General features: G+C 41.8%; 1 protein-coding gene across 8 annotated transcripts in view; it reads right to left on the bottom strand.

Moving 5' to 3' along the window:
• Positions 1-417: 417 nt before the first annotated feature.
• STXBP6 (syntaxin binding protein 6) overlaps positions 418-19,297 on the bottom strand; it is a 244,777-nt gene continuing 225,897 nt past the window's right edge. For all 8 annotated transcript variants that reach the window (XM_063651492.1, XM_054449071.2, XM_054449067.2 and 5 more), the window contains 2 exons: positions 9,818-9,975; positions 418-3,502 (listed from right to left, as the gene is read on the bottom strand). In XM_063651492.1, the coding sequence (XP_063507562.1) occupies positions 3,479-3,502; positions 9,818-9,975 (182 nt within the window). In that variant the 3' untranslated portion in view covers positions 418-3,478. The remainder of the gene's footprint in view (positions 3,503-9,817; positions 9,976-19,297) is intronic.

Consider the following 19,297-nt stretch of genomic DNA (forward strand, 5'->3'; position numbering starts at 1 on the left):
GCTTTTCCATAAAAATAAGTTGACACAATACAAGCAGGTCTTCTTTCCCATTTAACAGGGCATGAAACTAGTCTGCTGAATGAGGGCACATGCTATAAAATGAACTCAAATGGAGTACATCACTGATATCAGCAGAAAGGTAATTATTAATTGGCTTAATTGCTTCACCCAGGAGAAGGAAAAAAAAAACTTGCTGAATAGATGCCCATTGTCTAAATTAAGGTTAGCTCTTTAGTCTTTATTACATTCCAAGCTTTTCCATTAGAACATATGTAATGACATTTTATCATCATGCTAATACTAGTTCTGAGGTTTCCCCTTAGGCACATAAGATTTTCCTATTAGCATAAAAAATGTGGTGACATGTACTTATTTGGTAGTGTTTTATAGATTTCATAAATAACTGCAAGAAACAAATTTCATCACCGAGTTAAAATATTTAATGACAAAATTAGGGTTTGTTATAATAGTGAATCAATAGAGCAGGTGTTACTTATCTCTGAATTAAACAAAAATTATATTTGACATCTCAGAGAACTTCTGAAGAATAACTGTACGACAGACATCAGTAGTGTCACAATTTCTAAAATTAAGAGCTAAACCTATCTTTAATGCCCCTTATTTAGAGCATCCTGTAAATAATTTTAAATAGATGCACAACCTTTGCTAGCCACAAAAGTAGTATTAAAACAGAGTTCACTGTAACTTAAGTCTAACACGTAATCTGAACTTCTTCAGAGCTTGAAAAAAGGTAACTACTGATCATGTTACATTTTACAAATACATTCTTTAATATGAAACATTAACCTGAATAACTGCATACTTTCTGTACACAGGTATCTAATAATACTAGTGAGAAATACTACAGCTATATTCCAGGAAGAAGTGGTAATACTGGAAAGTTTCTTTCCTTCTTGAGTTGTCTACACAATGTCCTTCACAGAAATATAGTATCCCAAAATTTATAGAGAAGTGCAGAAATGAAACAAACAAATGAAATGTCTTCTGGCAAGCTCAACCAACCAAACTGGTCCCAAATGATGAGAGTTATTTTGTCTAAGACTGTACTAATACTTTGTACTGCAGCACCTTCTACAGAGGATAGCAAAGAACTTCACATGTGTTATCACTGGGCTCCTCTGCAAGAGGCTGGGAGGTAAAGGAGGGGCAGGGATTGCTGTTATTGCCCTCTCTGTTGTGGGAAGGCCTAGGTAGGACTTTGACACTGAGAGGTCAAAGGTATGAACACAACCTGGAAACTAATCATTAGAGCGGGCTAATAAAGATTCAGATGGGCTTTCTCCTAATTCAGGCTATTTCCAATGAAATTTAGGTCTAAAAGGATAAGCAGAGAGTGAGGAAAGAGGGCAAGACATGGAATACTTATATTTATCAAGAGTAACTATTATAATTCTACCAGGGAAGAAGAATCTTGGGTTTCACAGTATGCTTATGACCTCATCCTCAGCTACTTTGGAATCAGCTTCCCAAACACTGTTGTTAGAGAGTTGGCAACCAATTCTGTTCTTGAATTTGGCGGACTGTCAGGGGGTTTTAGATTTATCCTTTCAATTATTTATACCAACTCTCTATCTCTGAAACCAGAATCCAATTTGGAAAGATAAATACATCTCTCTGTGTGTGTGTGTGTGTGTGTGTGTGTGTGTGTGTGTGTATTCTGAACTGAGATCTGCAAACAAAATCTATTTGGAGTGATATTTGGGGCTTTTCCTAGAAATTAAAATAGCTTCCAACGGTACTCACCAAATGGCATGTTCCTCGCTTCTTTAAATTTTTAAGACACCAAAAAGAAAGTATAAAATATTATAGTTAACTTATATAGTTCATTAAATTTTATAGAGGGTTTTCTTGAACGGGATCATCTAAAAGGATTCTGAAATTTGTCTCTGACAAATCTCATCTCCCTTTTAATGTGCACCGTCTAATATTTTTTCCCCCAATAGACAAACTTTCTCTCTCCCTGGGAATGCTTTATTAGGAGAATTTCAGCTATTTAAATCAGTATTAACAATCCAAAAGTCATCTTATGCTCCTAAGAGGCTGCAATACACATCGACTCCATTGGCAAAATGGATAGGATGGAATAGACAGGGGTCCTGAAGATTCAGGCAGCTTAAAAATCAATGCGCTGCAGTGGTAGGCTTACAATGTGTCTGAGATGTGCAGCTTGTCTCCTAGTTTCATTAAAAAAGCACAGCTTTTTCTATGTTTAGCATTTTAATCCTCTAGGAAACAAAACTTCTAGACTCTAAGCCTCTTATTATCTTGAGTAAGAGAAAATCACGAGGTGTGTGACCAATTGTACTGAAACTGACTGCAATGTAAAGGTTCGTGATTGTGGTGTTTTATATCAGACCAGGCAAGGTGCAATTGCCATTAAATGCAATTTGTCAAGAAACTCACATGTTAAATTACATTAAATAAATAGATAGCAAAAACAACATCAAAACCTCCAAAATCCAGATACCAAGAAACTAAAGGCCCTTTCCCAAGGACATTATGAAGGTGTCTCTAAAATAGGCATGACTGTAAAAAGACAAGACAAATATTTTAAATGTACTACTTGTTCATATTATCATTGACACAGACCTTTATCTGGACAAATCAATTTTTTGATAAAAATATAAGCACTTTTCCATACCAGCGACCATCACTATGACAATGACAAGAGAAACATCTGTGAGTACACAGAGGGCTTCAGATAGGCTTTTCTTTAGGCCTTTACTCTCAAATTTTTACCCTTCATATGATAATTCCAAGTAAACACCCTGGATACAAGTAGCAAGAGTATTTAAACTGTAACTCAGGAAAGAGATGATTTCTATCTGCGATTCTGATTTGTTTTTTTTTGAACGCTGGTGGTGGTTCATACAAAAGATTACTATGCAAGGAGCAAAATCTAAGACTGCTGTTTTCCCCAATAAATTCAATTGTTTTCCACAATGTAGAATTTTAATCTTCAAATTAAGTGTAGCTAGGACAGTGAGTGAAACTAATCACTGCTTGACTTTTATTTTCATCTAGGAAAAATAACATCTGATGTCACCACATTAAAATGCCTTCCTGCTTAATATCAGAGAAAAAAATATATGTTGCCAGTTTAGACTCAGCGCAGTTTATCATTTGGTCCAAATTTCATATTCAAACTACAAAAAATATTTTTTAATAAAGAAAACATATTCAAAACATACATATACACACATACACACAGTGGGAGGAGGCAAAAACCCAAAATGAAGCTGATGCTATTGTAGCATTTATTAGCAAGATCATTAGGGAAATGTAAAAATGCAACACCCTTTCTTTCACATTAACATCTGAAAGGAAAAAACAAAAACCACTCTAAGTGTCCAAATATTGGAAAAAAAGAAGCAAGCGGAGGTCTCGAATTCTTGTAAAAACTGCTGAACAAACTCTTCAGTTTCTCTTAAGAAGGGTCAACAGGATAGGCAGTTTCTCAACATTTGTGCTTCATGGCAAGCTAAGGAGAGAGAGGAATGAGAAAAGTAAGACTTTGTTAGCAGGTATTAGCAGAGAGATTTCACTGTGCTGCTCCCTCTCCACCTCCACAATGAGAAGCAGCACCAAGATTCTACTCTCTGTGGCAGATCACCATTACTAATTACAGTAGCACCTTTAAATGTGCAACATTTTCTCAAATAGCTCATGGGACATTTCATTTGTTAGTTTTCCTTATGATAGCTTTGCTGGTGTATGCATCCAGGCGGGAGGGAGTGCTGTGTGGTGTTCCTGCATCACACTGAAGGAACAAATGAAAAAACCAATGGACAGGCAGAATGAGTGAATTACCCTAGGAGTAGCTGGGGTTCCCAGCTATCCAGGAGAAGCAACACCCCTGAATTGTATTTACTGGCATCTCATGAAGTATTAAAAATCAACAGCTTTTAGTGAGACAATCTACAACCATCTATTTAATATGCAGCCTGGACATTCGACCAAGTCCACAGCCCTTCACAATTTAATTGTGTTACTGACGAGGGCCAAAACACACCAAATCCCGACTTTGATTTATGCCTTCCCCATTGGTGTTTGTAAAACACAGTCTATTGAAATATTAGGTCTTTTAAATGGGAACATCAAATACCACAGTATCAGTCAATATTTTCCCAAGCCCAGCCAGCCCATGATAATGTATTTAAGGAAATGATATGCAGGTACAGAACATAAAATTAAATTTGTCCTCACTTTTCTTAGCCAGATCTTTTCCAAGGAGTCTATACAATGATGTGAACCAGAAGGCAGAACAGAGGCTGAACTCTAACTCCCCATGTATCCAGAGTCTGATATCAGGGACTAATTCCTATGGTTGGGGCTCAGAACAACTGGGGTTAGAGTTCTGTGGCTCAGAAATCCTTTGAGCAAAGAACAGGTGATTCTCTGCAGGCAATAACTTTGCAGAAAGCCCTGTCATCTGCATCCTGACCAGGCTCTCTACCTTTTAAGAATTAGTAAGGCCGATCCTACTGATTTCACCCAGTGGGGCTCTGCATCATTTTGGAAGATGTCACTGATCCATTTCTTCAGCAAAACCCAGGGCAACCTGAGTCTTCTCTTTCTCTTCTTGACATCTTCGACAAATAAGTTATAACCCTGGGGCTGCCATCTCAGCTAAGCCACCAGCAAAGGCAGGGTCAACACTCACAAGAAGTGTCCCCAGCCAGGTTTGCATGTGATAGAGGGACCTTTGGACCAGTCCTCATGTTGATAAGTTAATCTCTGCTTGGGAAACCTCAGCTGAAAGAGCTCCTGGTACCTCTGTCTGGTGATGCCAGCGAAGACCTCCACAGATCTTCTGCAATGCTAACGCCGATAGTCAGTCAACTGTCAGACACAGGGTTTGGGAAGTTCCGAATGTGCCCAGGCTGTCCTGCTGAGTGATTTGCGTTCTTGCCAAGAAGGGTGGAGGTGGCTAAGGACTCCTGACCTCAAGGAGTTTATAGTCTAGGAAACATATAGTCCAGGTTGGTGCAAATGGCGGAGCCAGGGCTCTAGCTCAGATCTGTCCCACTTCCCGGCCACACTCTGAACCTCATCACTCTACGGCCTCTACTTCTTGCTCTACTTCTAGTTTTTATACATTCTTCAGCAACATGGACCATCACATCAACACAGAGTGGTTAAGTGTTGTGCATAATAAATACTGACCATAAATATTTGATCAGTGCTGCTGTCCTGGTATTCAATGAGCTGTTAACTTTCAACAAATGGGCTTGTGCCAATTTACCCACAGCTGTTAATCTTCAGCAGTGATTGTGCTGCTGTTCAAACCAGACCCTGGTAACCAGGACAGTGCATCTGGAATGGAGCTAAGGGGAGCCCCTGGGCCACGACCAGCTAAGATTTGCAGAAATACAGTTAAGACTGGACATTTTGCTATTTGAGTATTGCCATGGTCCAAATGTTTATATTTCCCCAAAATTCTTATGTTGAAACCTAACCCCCAAGGTGATACTATTAGAAGGTGGAACCTTTGAGAGGTAGTTAGGTCATGAGGGCAGAGCACTCATGAATGAGATTAGTGTCCTTATAAAGTGGCTGAAGCGAGACCCCTCACCGCTTCCACCATGTGAGGACACGATGAGGAGATGCCGTCTATGAATCAAACAATTGGCCCTCACCAGACACAGGATTTGCCAGTACCTTGATCTTTGACTTCCCAGCCTCCAGAATTGTGAGAAATAAATTTCTGTTGTATATAAGTCACCCAGTTTATGGTATTTTGTTATAGCAGCTTGAATGGACTAAGAAAGTAGTATCATTTTAGTTTTTGTTTAAAAATTCCCTAGGAATTAGAAGCGTTAGAATATGGAAGGCAGGGAGGTAGAGCATAAAGAGCACTGCATGAAATGAGGTCAGGATACCTGCTGCTGCAAATCTGCTGTATGACCTTGCGCTCTAAAGTCACAGCTGCTCCACACCTCAGCCTCCTCTTATGTCTATAAAAAAGTCTCCAACTCTAAATGCCAATGGATAAATTTAGGTGTCAGAGTTGTTAAAATTTAAAATTTCCTTTTGATATATTTTGTGTTCTTAATATCTCATGGAAAGAGTTCCCTTTCAATGCTATGCATGTAACCTACTCGACCTAAAAAATGATAATAATAAAATCATGACTGATACCAGGGAGATATAGTATCAATATATTATTGTTGATAAATAATAAAATCATGTATTTTATTTTTTTATAATACTATCATAACATAATAGTATTATTTTATAATAATATGATATTATATATTATCAGACCTGTGCTCCTAAGACCCAGACCTGAGCTCCTTAGGTAGTAAGGATAGAGGCAGCCATTCCCTCGCAGTGAGAGAAAGGCCACACGCCCTTTCTTCCCCCACACACGTAGGCTAGTGCAAAACAGGGCAGGTCAATGTTTTTTTCTGCAAGAAATGTCATCTGAGGATGTCTGAGTGTGGGTAATGCTCTTGCCTACTGACTCACTGCCTATGGCGGGGCCGTCAAAGCATTGCATCTGCTGCAACATTGCGCTTTTTGGCAATGGAAAGTGAGCAGATCTGTTTCTGCGATTGTGGTGCACTTTCCTGAGACTAACTTTGCATGAAGCCCGGAGCTCAAGAAAGGACCACATTTCCTCAAACCAGGCTCACCAGAGTGGAGGTGGGGGAGTCAGTCTAGGGAGGCAGGGCGGAAGGATCATTTTCTATCTGCACTGTAGACAACAAGCACCTGCGTATTTTGAAGTCAGGGTTGTGCAAAAGTGATCCATTCACTCTTGCACCTGGGTCACTGCAGGAGTCCTGGAACAAGTTAGAAGGCCAAGTTATTTTCTACTGGACTCTACAAAGGTGTGCCAAACTCTCCAGCTGGGGTTCGGTGCCCTTATTCAACTGGGAGCTCTAGGAGCTGCCACCTGGCATTGCCATTTTCTGCTCAGGACTCCGCCATGTGTTCTGGCCCCCACTTGTAAGCACAGCTTACTCCTTCTGAGTCAACAGAGCCATGCTTGTCTACCCAGGGTAGAATGCCTGGGTTCCATCTCTGAACTCTCCCCTCACCAGCAGGCCTGGCTGTGGCTCGTCCAGTAAAATGACATCTTCATGGTCAGCCTATGCTAGCAGGTCCAAATCAAGAGTCCTAGTCCCTGGGAAAATAGCCACACCTTATCTAGAGAGGTCAATCTGCTCGTCAGGAATACTGCCAGCGCCAGTGATTCACAGGGACACATCCCAGTTTCACACAACTGCAAAGTCTGGCCATGACACTTTCACACTCTCATACACATTAACAGACACTAGTAGCCCCTCCTCTTCCCCCCGAGATGACCTAAGGGAGGGGAAACCAAAATAAACACAAGCTGTCCACGCCTCACCCCTCCCGAGTGAAAGCAGGTAACTGCTAGGCATAAATTTTCCCACAGGTCAAGCCAGAGACCCCTTTGCCTTTGGTGGCCCCATTAGTTTCTATCCTGATGGGTCCTGTTTCAAGGGCTGATCTGTGTTTAGATAGTATCAACAGTTAGCATGAGGGCCCTCCCACACCCCTTTCCCTTTGGGTTTGGGAGGCACAAAATCTTCTCCTCCATTCCTTCCCTGTCCCTGTGTTGAGGATCCTCAATCACCAGTATCAATTCTCCAATCCCTCTACAGTGCTTATTATGTGACTGAATAGGGCAGGGTTAGTAGAAAAAAAATTTATGAAAATGATTACAAATAATAGTAATTTAGATTTATATGTGCTACATACTGTGCTAATAGCTTTGAACTCATTCAATTCTCTGAACACTCTAGAAGGTAGGTACTATTCTCATAAAGAATGGTGCTCTATTCTACTGATGAGAAAACTGAGGCTTAGAGAAATTAAGCATTTGCCCAAGGTCACCAAGATGATAAATGACAGAGCTATATTCAAACACAAGATGTTAACTACTATTCCATATTGCTTTCCCAATTGCCTAGCAAACTTGTCCACAGTATCAGGGAAACAGGGCTACCAGGGCCAAGAATTCAGGCCATCTGGTTAGGTTATCCAATCCAGTGTTTGTACAGCCCCCTCTGGGAGAGACGCCTACGTGGATGACATCCAGGTATTGTCTACGCCACCTTAGGAAGAGCAATTTCACAATCTTCCTTGGTAACCTGGTTCATGGTTTAATCATTAACCTAAACTCTTGTTTTAGCAGAATTTTATCAGCGCACTATTGATTGCTCTATTCTGTGTGGGAAGACATGAAAGAAAAATGCCTGTACTATCACCCTTCCCAGAACTGAAGACTGTTATAAAGTTATTCCCTTTAGCCTTCTCTACCCAACTCAACAACTTAAATGTTTCCCCAGATTTCCACTATCCGTCTCCCATTGAAATCACGGAAGCTGCTGTTGTTGTTAAAGAAGCTGAGGCTGTAACGCCAGCATTTCCATGTCATCATTATCTCTGTGTCACAGAGGCTGGAGAAAGGAGGAAGGAACTAGGGAGACCTTCAATCCAAGTTCACTCTCTCTGCATCTGCACCAACAGCAGCAATCTGAGGCTCTGGCCTCCAGCAGGGCTGTCTGCATTTTCAGATAGATCTGGCCAATTCTCCTTAAAGGAACTTGAAATGGGCCCCACAGGCAACAGTGCAGTAAGACCCTGTCACGACAGAGAATGAATGAGACGACAAGACAGGGCTGCGCAAAGGGGATGCAGGAAGAGAAGGCAGGAGTCATCCACTCAGAGCTGGATCCCCAGCTGGACCTGAGCGTGAGCCTCCAGAAGAGGTCACCGCAACTCAGCTGGGAATATTTTTCTCATTGCTTTTTAGGTTATCCATCCTTGTTTCCTCAGCAGAAGTGGTGTTTCTGTTAAAGCCAGTTATTTTTTTCCCTGAAAGGTCACCTGAAAAGTGTATTTGAAGGGCCAGATCATAAGTCTGACATGCCAACACAAGTCATCAGCAGATGTTGTTTCTGGAAGCCTAAATTCAAACCACTAACCAGAAAAAAACCTGCCCTTTGATCTGAAGCACAAGAACAGTAATAAATCCTCTTTATCACCTGACCAACAGGGCCTCTCTTTCCTTTGCTTTGTGACTGCCTTAGATAGCTGGCTGCCAATAAAAACTAACCCTTTCTCTTCTAAAAGGCACAGTTCTCAGCGAGTATGAGAATGTGCAGAGTGTGCACTCAGTCACGCAGGAAATGCCCTTCTCTGGATTCAGGGGCAGCAGGGGGTACTGCTGGCAGCTCAGCACTGGTCCGGTCAAGCTCAGAGCCCCAGAATTGAGGCCCTGAAATAAAAACCGACCCCTCTCAGAGGGAAAACTAGCCCCGAGGTGCGTAGTTCCCTGGGACTGGGGCTTGCTTTGTGTCTGGTGAAGAGATAAGGACACAATGCTAGACTCAGGATGAGAAAGGGACAGGATGGAAAAGCAAGCACGAGCAGCCTCACGTCCTCCATGTGTTGGCTAAGTGGGGCAGGGATATTCGAAGACCTGATCTCTTCTCCCCCACCCCCTATTCTGTGCCTCGACAACTGAGCCCTAAACTTCTGAGCAGGAACTAAAGATGGTCCATAGTTCCTAAAGATCCAATGTCAGATGGTCAGAGATATGGATGAGGACATCAGAAAAGAGCCAAAGAAACCAGGTACAAGAAGAAATTTTCCACGACTCAGGTGTTTAGTAAGTAGCAGATGGGAATTACATAAAGGGGAAATAGAAAGCTTAATTTTGTATCTCTCATCACAGGAAAATACTGAAATAAAGTTTCTTGGCACTGTAGCTCCCCAACACCCCAGAGCTGAGAAGTCTGCCCCTCTCTTGGCCCACCTTGTGCGCAGTTTCTGCAAACTGCTGGGCACTGTTCTTCAGGTCTTCCGTCTTCTCCTCTGCTCGGCCTAATCGCTCTCCACGCTCATTCAAGGCCTGGCTTGCCTTCTGCACTGCGCTGGTCACGCTGTCAGCAGCTGAATGGAGGATGCTGTTTCCTGAAAGGAAGAGAGCAGGAGCATCAGAAACTGGCTCAGCTGACCCACAGTGACCAGACTCCGGCAGGGTGAGTACCCTGTAAGAGGACGGCAGGTCACACTCAGAAAGGCCACTCGTCTAGTGTCTAGGAAACAAGCCGACATTTCTTTTGATTGGGTTTGACTGACGCACTTGCAGCAAGAACACCCATTGACTGCAGGACCTAGGAAAATCCTAAATGCTTCTCTATAATCCCATCACTGACATGCCAGTCATTTCCATTCTGCCAGTATTCTATCTGATGAGGCTCAAAAGGATGGGGCCTGTCTGGATTTACAACTTGGCTTGCAAAGGTAAATGAAAACATTGACAAGTTCACAGCATTAGGCAAGTTCAATGAGACATATCTGGATCTTATGTTATTTCCTTTTGACCTGTGGTTTCGGTGAATAACCACAGGAAAACTGGGACCACAGAACTTTTCTAGATAGAATGCTCTATATTCCTTCCAACGCTTCTTCTTCATTTTACCCCTTCATCCAGCAAGTAAAGAACACCCTAAAATGTACAGCTTCATGTAAGAGCTATGATCCAGTCTCAAAGCTCAGAGTAGATGTGTCTGCTCCCAATCTTGAATTCTGTACCATGGATCGGATGGTTGGGACTCCTTACCTCTGATCTCTAGTATGTGAAATATGGAGCCTCAGGACCATACTTAACCAGCAGGTACAAAACAGTGATAGAAACCAGCCCTAGAAGAAACTTGGTACTCCCAAACTCAGGAGTGGTGATACCAAGAAAGTTGAAAGCCATTGCATCTCAAAGGGTCATGCATTCCTGACATCCCATTTGCCAGGACTGGGCAGCAAAATTCAATAGTGAAGAACTTGCCGATGCATAAATCACTGAGAAACAGCAAACTTACAAAATGACAACCAAAGGAAATTTATAGCTGTATTTTGTTAACATGGAGTGTGAGATATTTAATGGCATTTTATATAATGACTTTATGTCTTTGAATAAGTTTATTACATCATTTAACTTTGTACCTGGGATGGATACATTTAGCCACAGAGAGCTTTTAATAGAAATGCAATTTCCACTGGTCTCAGCTGCAAAGGCTTCTTAATTTCTCCTCTGTGGGCACAGTCTGTGGTTTGTGGAAAAGGATCTCAGGCGAAGAAAGTGCCTGGACTGGAGGAAGCACTTAGTAAATGTTTTTCCATTTTTCTTCTTTAATGGTGGATTTCAAGGGATTCAATTATGCACTAAGGGGAGGAGAATGGGGTTAACTCAGTGTTACTCAGTTGCATCAAGCACTACATGAACCAAGATAAATCAGCACAGATAAACAGGGAGCAGAGGAAATACAGTTCTAGGCAAATCTGGTTGAATGCAAGGCTGGAATGAAAGGTCTGGGTCTTCAGAACAGATATAGGAGGAAAAATCTTGGTCCCCTTTGCTTTCATATCATACTCATAACTATGATAATAACCTATCCACACTGCTCAACACTTGAATAGCACTTTGCAATCATAAAGCACCTTCACGAATATTATCTCACTTGATTGTCACAATTCTACTGATAGGATTGAGACTAGCAGAGGTTAAGAGGCTTGCACAAGACCGTATCACTAGGGAAGTGACATGGATAGCACTTGAGGCTGGTTTTCCAGTGACTTTTCCTTATTCTCTACCTTGTTCTTTGCAGATATGGTGTTGGTTCAGAGAAGCAATAACTAAGACAGAATTGTGGGCAGACTAGCATACAGATAGGTTTTGACAGGTTATTTCCCAAGGTAACGCCTGACCGTTTCTGTCCTCAAGGTACTCCTCTTGGTAAATTAAGAGTTATTACCCATGCCACATGGAAAGTCAAGTTTTCTCAAAAAAGGAAGAGGCCAATGGGGTGGAACAGGAAGATGGGGAACGGCGCAGAAGAGTTGGGAGACAGCACAAGAAAATCTCCTTTTCCTGCCTCCGTCCATATATTCACAGCTTAGCCACCAGAGGGCAGGGAAAAGATAGGGCAGGGAAGCTGCAACTTCACCACTAGGAATAGCTGCCTTAAATCAAAAGGATTTTAGAATTAGCTGCTATAAAATTAAGAGGGTGTATAACCAAGACTTGCCTTTTCCCACTGGAATTGACCTGCATGATCTTCACATCGTGTTTCTGGAATGAACCCACTACACACAAGCCTTGCTGCTTTGTTGCTTGAAATTAATATTGCACGTGATGTCAGGTAACATCACACTCAGCTTTATATGATACTGTTTTTTTTTCTTTTTTTATTATTATTATACTTTAGGTTTTATGGTACATGTGTGCAATGTGCAGGTTAGTTACATATGTATACATGTGCCATGCTGGTGCGCTGCACCCATTAACTCGTCATCTAGCATTAGGTATATCTCCCAATGCTATCCCTCCCCCCTCCCCCCACCCCACAACAGTCCCCGAAGTGTGATGTTCCCCTTCCTGTGTCCATGTGTTCTCATTGTTCAATTCCCACCTATGAGTGAGAATATGTGGTGTTTGGTTTTTTATTCTTGCGATAGTTTACTGAGAATGATGATTTCCACTTTCATCCATGTCCCTACAAAGGACATGAACTCATAATTTTTTATGGCTGCATAGTATTCCATGGTGTATATGTGCCACATTTTCTTAATCCAGTCTATCATTGTTGGACATTTGGGTTGGTTCCAAGTCTTTGCTATTGTGAATAATGCCGCAATAAACATACGTGTGCATGTGTCTTTATAGCAGCATGATTTATAGTCCTTTGGGTATATACCCAGTAATGGGATGGCTGGGTCAAATGGAATTTCTAGTTCTAGATCCCTGAGGAATCGCCACAATGACTTCCACAATGGTTGAACTAGTTTACAGTCCCACCAACAGTGTCAAAGTGTTCCTATTTCTCCACATCCTCTCCAGCACCTGTTGTTTCCTGACTTTTTAATGATTGCCATTCTAACTGGTGTGAGATGGTATCTCACTGTGGTTTTGATTTGCATTTCTCTGATGGCCAGTGATGGTGAGCATTTTTTCATGTGTTTTTTGGCTGCATAAATGTCTTCTTTTGAGAAGTGTCTGTTCATGTCCTTTGCCCACTTTTTGATGGGGTTGTTTTTTTCTTGTAAATTTGTTTGAGTTCATTGTAGATTCTGGATATTAGCCCTTTGTCAGATGAGTAGGTTGCGAAAATTTTCTCCCATTTTGCAGGTTGCCTGTTCACTCTGATGGTAGTTTCTTTTGCTGTGCAGAAGCTCTTTAGTTTAATCAGATCCCATTTGTCAATTTTGGCTTTTGTTGCCATTGCTTTTGGTGTTTTAGACATGAAGTCCTTGCCCATGCCTATGTCCTGAATGGTAATGCCTAGGTTTTCTTCTAGGGTTTTTATGGTTTTAGGTCTAACATTTAAGTCTTTAATCCATCTTGAATTGATTTTTGTATAAGGTGTAAGGAAGAGATCCAGTTTCAGCTTTCTCCATATGGCTAGCCAGTTTTCCCAGCACCATTTATTAAACAGGGAATCCTTTCCCCATTTCTTGTTTTTCTCAGGTTTGTCAAAGATCAGATAGTTGTAGATATGTGGCATTATTTCTGACGGCTCTGTTCTGTTCCATTGATCTATATCTCTGTTTTGGTACCAGTACCATGCTGTTTTGGTTACTGTAGCCTTGTAGTATAGTTTGAAGTCAGGTAGCGTGATGCCTCCAGCTTTGTTCTTTTGGCTTAGGATTGACTTGGCGATGCGGGCTCTTTTTTGGTTCCATATGAACTTTAAAGTAGTTTTTTCCAATTCTGTGAAGAAAGTCATTGGTAGCTTGATGGGGATGGCATTGAATCTATAAATTACCTTGGGCAGTATGGCCATTTTCATGATATTGATTCTTCCTACCCATGAGCATGGAATGTTCTTCCATTTGTTTGTATCCTCTTTTATTTCCTTGAGCAGTGGTTTGTAGTTCTCCTTGAAGAGGTCCTTCACATCCCTTGTAAGTTGGATTCCTAGGTATTTTATTCTCTTTGAAGCAATTGTGAATGGGAGTTCACTCATGATCTGGCTCTCTGTTTGTCTGTTATTGGTGTATAAGAATGCTTGTGATTTTTGTATATTGATTTTGTATCCTGAGACTTTGCTGAAGTTGCTTATCAGCTTAAGGAGATTTTGGGCTGAGACAATGGGGTTTTCTAGATATACAATCATGTCGTCTGCAAACAGGGACAATTTGACTTCCTCTTTTCCTAATTGAATACCCTTTATTTCCTTCTCTTGCCTAATTGCCCTGGCCAGAACTTCCAACACTATGTTGAATAGAAGTGGTGAGAGAGGGCATCCCTGTCTTGTGCCAGTTTTCAAAGGGAATGCTTCCAGTTTTTGCCCATTCAGTATGATATTGGCTGTGGGTTTGTCATAGATAGCTCTTATTATTTTGACATACGTCCCATCAATACCTAATTTATTGAGAGTTTTTAGCATGAAGGTTGTTGAATTTTGTCAAAGGCCTTTTCTGCATCTATTGAGATAATCATGTGGTTTTTGTCTTTGGTTCTGTTTATATGCTGGATTACATTTATTGATTTGCGTATATTGAACCAGCCTTGCATCCCAGGGATGAAGCCCACTTGATCATGGTGGATAAGCTTTTTGATGTGCTGCTGGATTCTGTTTGCCAGTATTTTATTGAGGATTTTTGCATCAATGTTCATCAAGGATATTGGTCTAAAATTCTCTTTTTTGGTTGTGTCTCTGCCCAGCTTTGATATCAGGATGATGCTGGCCTCATAAAATGAGTTAGGGAGGATTCTCTTTTTCTATTGATTGGAATAGTGTCAGAAGGAATGGTACCAGTTCCTCCTTGTACCTCTGGTAGAATTCGGCTGTGAACCTATCTGGTCCTGGACTTTTTTTGGTTGGTAAGCTATTGATTATTGCCACAATTTCAGCTCCTGTTATTGGTCTATTCAGAGATTCAACTTCTTCCTGGTTTAGTCTTGGGAGGGTGTATGTGTTGAGGAATTTATCCATTTCTTCTAGATTTTCTAGTTTATTTGCGTAGAGGTGTTTGTAGTATTCTCTGATGGTAGCTTGTATTTATGTGGGATCGGTGGTGATATCCCCTTTATCATTTTTTATTGCATCTATTTGATTCTTCTCTCTTTTTTTCTTTATTAATCTTGCTAGCGGTCTATCAATTTTGTTGCTCCTTTCAAAAAACCAGCTCTTGGATTCATTAATTTTTAGAAGGGTTTTTTGTGTCTCTATTTCCTTCAGTTCTGCTCTGATTTTAGTTATTTCTTGCCTTCTGCTAGCTTTTGAATGTGTTTGCTCTTGCTTTTCTAGTTCTTTTAATTGTGATGTTAGGGTGTCAATTTTGGATCTTTCGTGCTTTCTCTTATGGGCATTTAGTGCTATAAATTTCCCTCTACACACTGCTTTGAATGTGTCCCAGAGATTCTGGTATGTTGTGTCTTGGTTCTCCTTGGTTTCAAAGAACATCTTTATTTCTGCCTTCATTTCGTTATGTACCCAGTAGTCATTCAGGAGCAGGTTGTTCAGTTTCCATGTAGTTGAGCGGTTTTGAGTGAGATTCTTAATCCTGAGTTCTAGCTTGATTGAACTGTGATCTGAGAGATAGTTTGTTATAATCTCTGTTCTTTTACATTTACCGAGGAGAGCTTTACTTCCAAGTATGTGGTCAATTTTGGAATAGGTGTGGTGTGGTGCTGAAAAAAATGTATATTCTGTTGATTTGGGGTGGAGAGTTCTGTAGATGTCTATTAGGTCCGCTTGGTGCAGAGCTGAGTTCAATTCCTGGGTATCCTTGTTGACTTTCTGTTTCGTTGATCTGTGTAATGTTGACAGTGGGGTGTTAAAGTCTCCCATTATTAATGTGTGGGAGTCTAAGTCTCTTTGTAGGTCACTCAGGACTTGCTTTATGAATCTGGGTGCTCCTGTATTGGGTGCATATATATTTAGGATAGTTAGCTCTTCTTGTTGAATTAATCCCTTTACCATTATGTAATGGCCTTCTTTGTCTCTTTTGATCTTTGTTGGTTTAAAGTCTGTTTTATCAGAGACTAGGATTGCAACCTAGTCTTTTTTTGTTTTCCATTTGCTTGGTAGATCTTCCTCCATCCTTTTATTTTGAGCCTATGTGTGTCTCTGCACGTGAGATGGGTTTCCTGAATACAGCACACTGATGGGTCTTGAGTCTTTATCCAATTTGCCAGTCTGTGTCTTTTAATTGGAGCATTTAGTCCATTTACATTTAAAGTTAATATTGTTATGTGTGCATCTGATCCTGTCATTATGATGTTAGCTGGTTATTTTGCTCGTTAGTTGATGCAGTCTCTTCCTAGTCTCGATGGTCTTTACATTTCGGTATGATTTTGCAGTGGCTGGTACCGGTTGTGCCTTTCCATGTTTAGCGCTTCCTTCAGGAGCTCTTTTAGGGCAGGCCTGGTGGTGACAAAATCTCTCAGCATTTGCTTGTCTGTAAAGTATTTTATTTCTCCTTCACTTATGAAGCTTAGTTTGGCTGGACATGAAATTCTGGGTTGAAAATTCTTTTCTTTAAGAATGCTGAATATTGGCCCCCACTCTCTTCTGGCTTGTAGAGTTTCTGCTGAGAGATCCGCTGTTAGTCTGATGGGCTTCCCTTTGAGGGTAACCCAACCTTTCTCTCTGCCTGCCCTTAACATTTTTTCCTTCATTTCAACTTTGGTGAATCTGACAATTATGTGTCTTGGAGTTGCTCTTCTCGAGGAGTATCTTTGTGGCGTTCTCTGTATTTCCTGAATTTGAATGTTGGCCTGCCTTGCTAGATTGGGGAAGTTCTCCTGGATAATATCCTGTAGAGTGTTTTCCAACTTGGTTCCATTCTCCCTGTCACTTTCAGGCACACCAATCAGACGTAGATTTGGTCTTTTCACATAGTCCCACATTTCTTGGAGGCTTTGCTCGTTTCTTTTTATTCTTTTTTCTCTATACTTCCCTTCTCGCTTCATTTCATTCATTTCATCTTCCATGGCTGATACCCTTTCTTCCATTTGATCGCATCAGCTCCTGAGGCTTCTGCACTCTTCACGTAGTTCTCGAGCCTTGGTTTTCAGCTCCATCAGCTCCTTTAAGCACTTCTCTGTATTGGTTATTGTAGTTATACATTCCTCTAAATTTTTTTCGAAGTTTTCAACTTCTTTGCCTTTGGTTTGAATATCCTCCCATAGCTCGGAGTAATTTGATCGTCTGAAGCCTTCTTCTCTCAGCTCGTCAAAGTCATTCTCTGTCCAGCTTTGTTCCGTTGCTGGTGAGGAACTGCGTTCCTTTGGAGAAGGAGAGGCACTCTGCTTTTTAGAGTTTCCAGTTTTTCTGCTCTGTTTTTTTCCCCATCTTTGTGGTTTTATCTACTTTTGGTCTTTGATGATGGTGATGTACAGATGGGTTTTTGGTGTGGATCTCCTTTCTGTTAGTTTTCCTTCTAACAGACAGGACCCTCAGCTGCAGGTCTGTTGGAGTACCCGGCCGGCCGTGTGGGGTGTCAGTCTGCCCCTGATGGGGGGGGCCTCCCAGTTAGGCTGCTCGGGGGTCAGGGGTCAGGGACCCACTTGAGGAGGCAGTCTGCCTGTTCTCAGATCTCCAGCTGCGCGCTGGGAGAACCACTGCTCTCCTCGAAGCTGTCAGACAGGGACATTTAAGTCTGCAGAGGTTACTGCTGTCTTTTTGTCTGTGCCCTGCCCCCAGAGGTGGAGCCTACAGAGGTAGGCAGGCCTCCTTGAGCTGTGGTGGGCTCCACCCAGTTCAAGCTTCCAGGCTGCTTTGTTTACCTAAGCGAGCCTGGGCAATGGCGGACACCCCTCCCCCAGCCTCACTGCCGCCTTGCTGTTTGATCTCAGACTGCTATGCTAGCAATCAGTGAGACTCCGTGGGCGCTGGACTCTCTGAGCCAGGTGCGGGCTATAATCTCCTGGTGCACCGTTTCCTACGCCCCTCGGAAAAGCACAGTATTCGGGTGGGAGTGGCCCGATTTTCCAGGTGCCATCTGTCACCCCTGGAAAGGGAACTCCCTGACCCCTTGTGCTTCCCGAGTGAGGCAATGCCTCCCCCCTGCTTCGGCTGGCGCACGGTGCGCTCACCCACTGTCCTGTGCCCACTGTCTGGCACTCCCTAGTGAGATGAACACGGTACCTCAGATGGAAATGCAGAAATCACCCGTCTTCTGCGTCGCTCATGCTGGGAGCTGTAGACCGGAGCTGTTCCTATTTGGCCATCTTGGCTCCTCCCCTCTATGATACTGTTTAACAGGAGTCATTATAACTCATAGAGAACTAGATGCTGTCTTCGCTGTTGAAAGATGACATTGCTGACTACTGCCAATAGGAAATCCACCTTCAGTTATTTTCAGGCATCAGGATGAATTCGAACAAATTTCATTTCCTCAGTTGAAATAACCTCATCCAGTTTCAATTCTACCCACATTTTAGGCCCAGTGAAGTCCCATCACCTTTATGCTTCAGGTCAATTCCAATCTCTCCCTCCACTCAACTCCCTAAATAATTTCTATGTCCTTCTTGGGTACTTAATTAAGTACAATCATGGGCAACTCTTCTCCTACTTGACTTTTTCACCTGCAGATGCAATGACTTCCCAGCTGGATTACAAATTCTCAGAGTGCATCATTTTGCTCTGTTGACCATTCCATAAATCTTTAATATTTCTCCTCTATTGACTTAGATCTTCTGCTGACTTATTTTCTTCTATCTGGGATCCTCTTGCTCAAACTGTAATCCCAGGGTTCTTTCCCTCACTCTCTTCTCTTTTGCACTCTACAGACTCTCTCTGGAGCAATCTCATCCAGCTCTTGACTTCCATAACCAAATCCTTATCTTTCACTAGGTCACGCTGCTGAGCTCCAGGCCCATAGGTTTCCTTATGGAAAAAGTCCCACAGAATGACCCAAAGTCATCTTAAGTTCAGTAAGTCAAAACCTCAACTCATTATCTTTTCCCTTCACACCTGTTTTTCCTTCGGGTCCCCTACTTAGCGAACAACCCCAATATCTGCCCAGGTCCTTAATCCAGCCAGAAATCTGGCAGTCTAGTCTAGACACCTTCCTCACTTTTATCCCATACAACTAAAGGTCACCTCCTATACAGCTCTCTACACTCTTGCCTTTTTACCATCTTCTTGCCTCACATATACATATAATCTTTACCACATCTATGATAATTACTAGAAATAAAATTGCTGGTTCAAATCACACAAACATTTTTAGGCTCTTGGTGTATGTTGAAAATTGCTTCCCCAAAAGATTTATTCAACATTCAAAA

The sequence above is a fragment of the Pongo pygmaeus genome, chromosome 15, assembly GCF_028885625.2.
Source record: "Pongo pygmaeus isolate AG05252 chromosome 15, NHGRI_mPonPyg2-v2.0_pri, whole genome shotgun sequence".
Taxonomy (NCBI): domain Eukaryota; kingdom Metazoa; phylum Chordata; class Mammalia; order Primates; family Hominidae; genus Pongo; species Pongo pygmaeus.